Source organism: Octopus bimaculoides, chromosome 3 (genome assembly GCF_001194135.2).
Source record: "Octopus bimaculoides isolate UCB-OBI-ISO-001 chromosome 3, ASM119413v2, whole genome shotgun sequence".
NCBI classification, from domain to species: domain Eukaryota; kingdom Metazoa; phylum Mollusca; class Cephalopoda; order Octopoda; family Octopodidae; genus Octopus; species Octopus bimaculoides.
In genome coordinates, this window is record NC_068983.1 from 54,610,130 (window position 1) to 54,610,852 (window position 723).

General features: G+C 45.2%; 1 protein-coding gene across 1 annotated transcript in view; it reads left to right on the forward strand.

The window, feature by feature from the left end:
- Positions 1-723, forward strand: part of LOC106869593 (uncharacterized protein DDB_G0271670-like) — a 128,805-nt gene that overhangs the window by 51,425 nt on the left and 76,657 nt on the right. The window contains exons 2-3 of the mRNA XM_052966746.1: positions 79-201; positions 511-714. Coding sequence (XP_052822706.1) covers positions 79-201; positions 511-714 — 327 coding nt within the window. The remainder of the gene's footprint in view (positions 1-78; positions 202-510; positions 715-723) is intronic.

Genomic DNA, 723 nt, shown 5'->3' on the forward strand with positions numbered 1-723 from the left:
CACCACCACCACCACCACCACCACCACCATCATCACCACCATCATCATCAGCATCATCATGATTATCACTAACTGCAGCAGCAGCTGCAGTAGCAGTAGAGTCTCATCACTGACGTTGACATCACCATGGTTGTTGTCACCATTGTCACAGTCATCATCATCATCATCACCACCATCACCATCGTCATCGTCATCATCATCATTGTTGTCACCATCATCGCCATTGCCATCATTCTAGTTCTTACCGTCCTCATCACAACCACCACTACACCCTACACCACCACCACCACCACCATCACCACACTCTAACCCCCACCAGCCCATACACCTCCCCACCACTCCTACTGCCACAATTACCACCATTATTACCAATTACTCTGCCACTACAATTTCCATCATTGTCATTATTGCTCCAGCCACCATTGTAATTATCATCCTCTCCTCCTACTCCTACTCCTACTCCTACTTTCTCCTCCCCTTCTTCTTCTTCTTCTTCTTCTTCTTCTTCCTTTCCTCCTCTTCTTTCTCTTCCTCTTCTTTCTCTTCCTCTTCCTTCTCTTCTTTCTCTTCCTCTTCCTTCTCTTCTTTCTCTTCCTCTTCTTTCTCTTCCTCTTCTTTCTCTTCTTTCTCTTCCTCTTCTTTCTCTTCCTCTTCTTTCTCTTCCTCTTCTTTCTCTTCCTCTTCTTTCTCTTCCTCTTCTTTCTCTTCCTCTTCTTTCTCTTT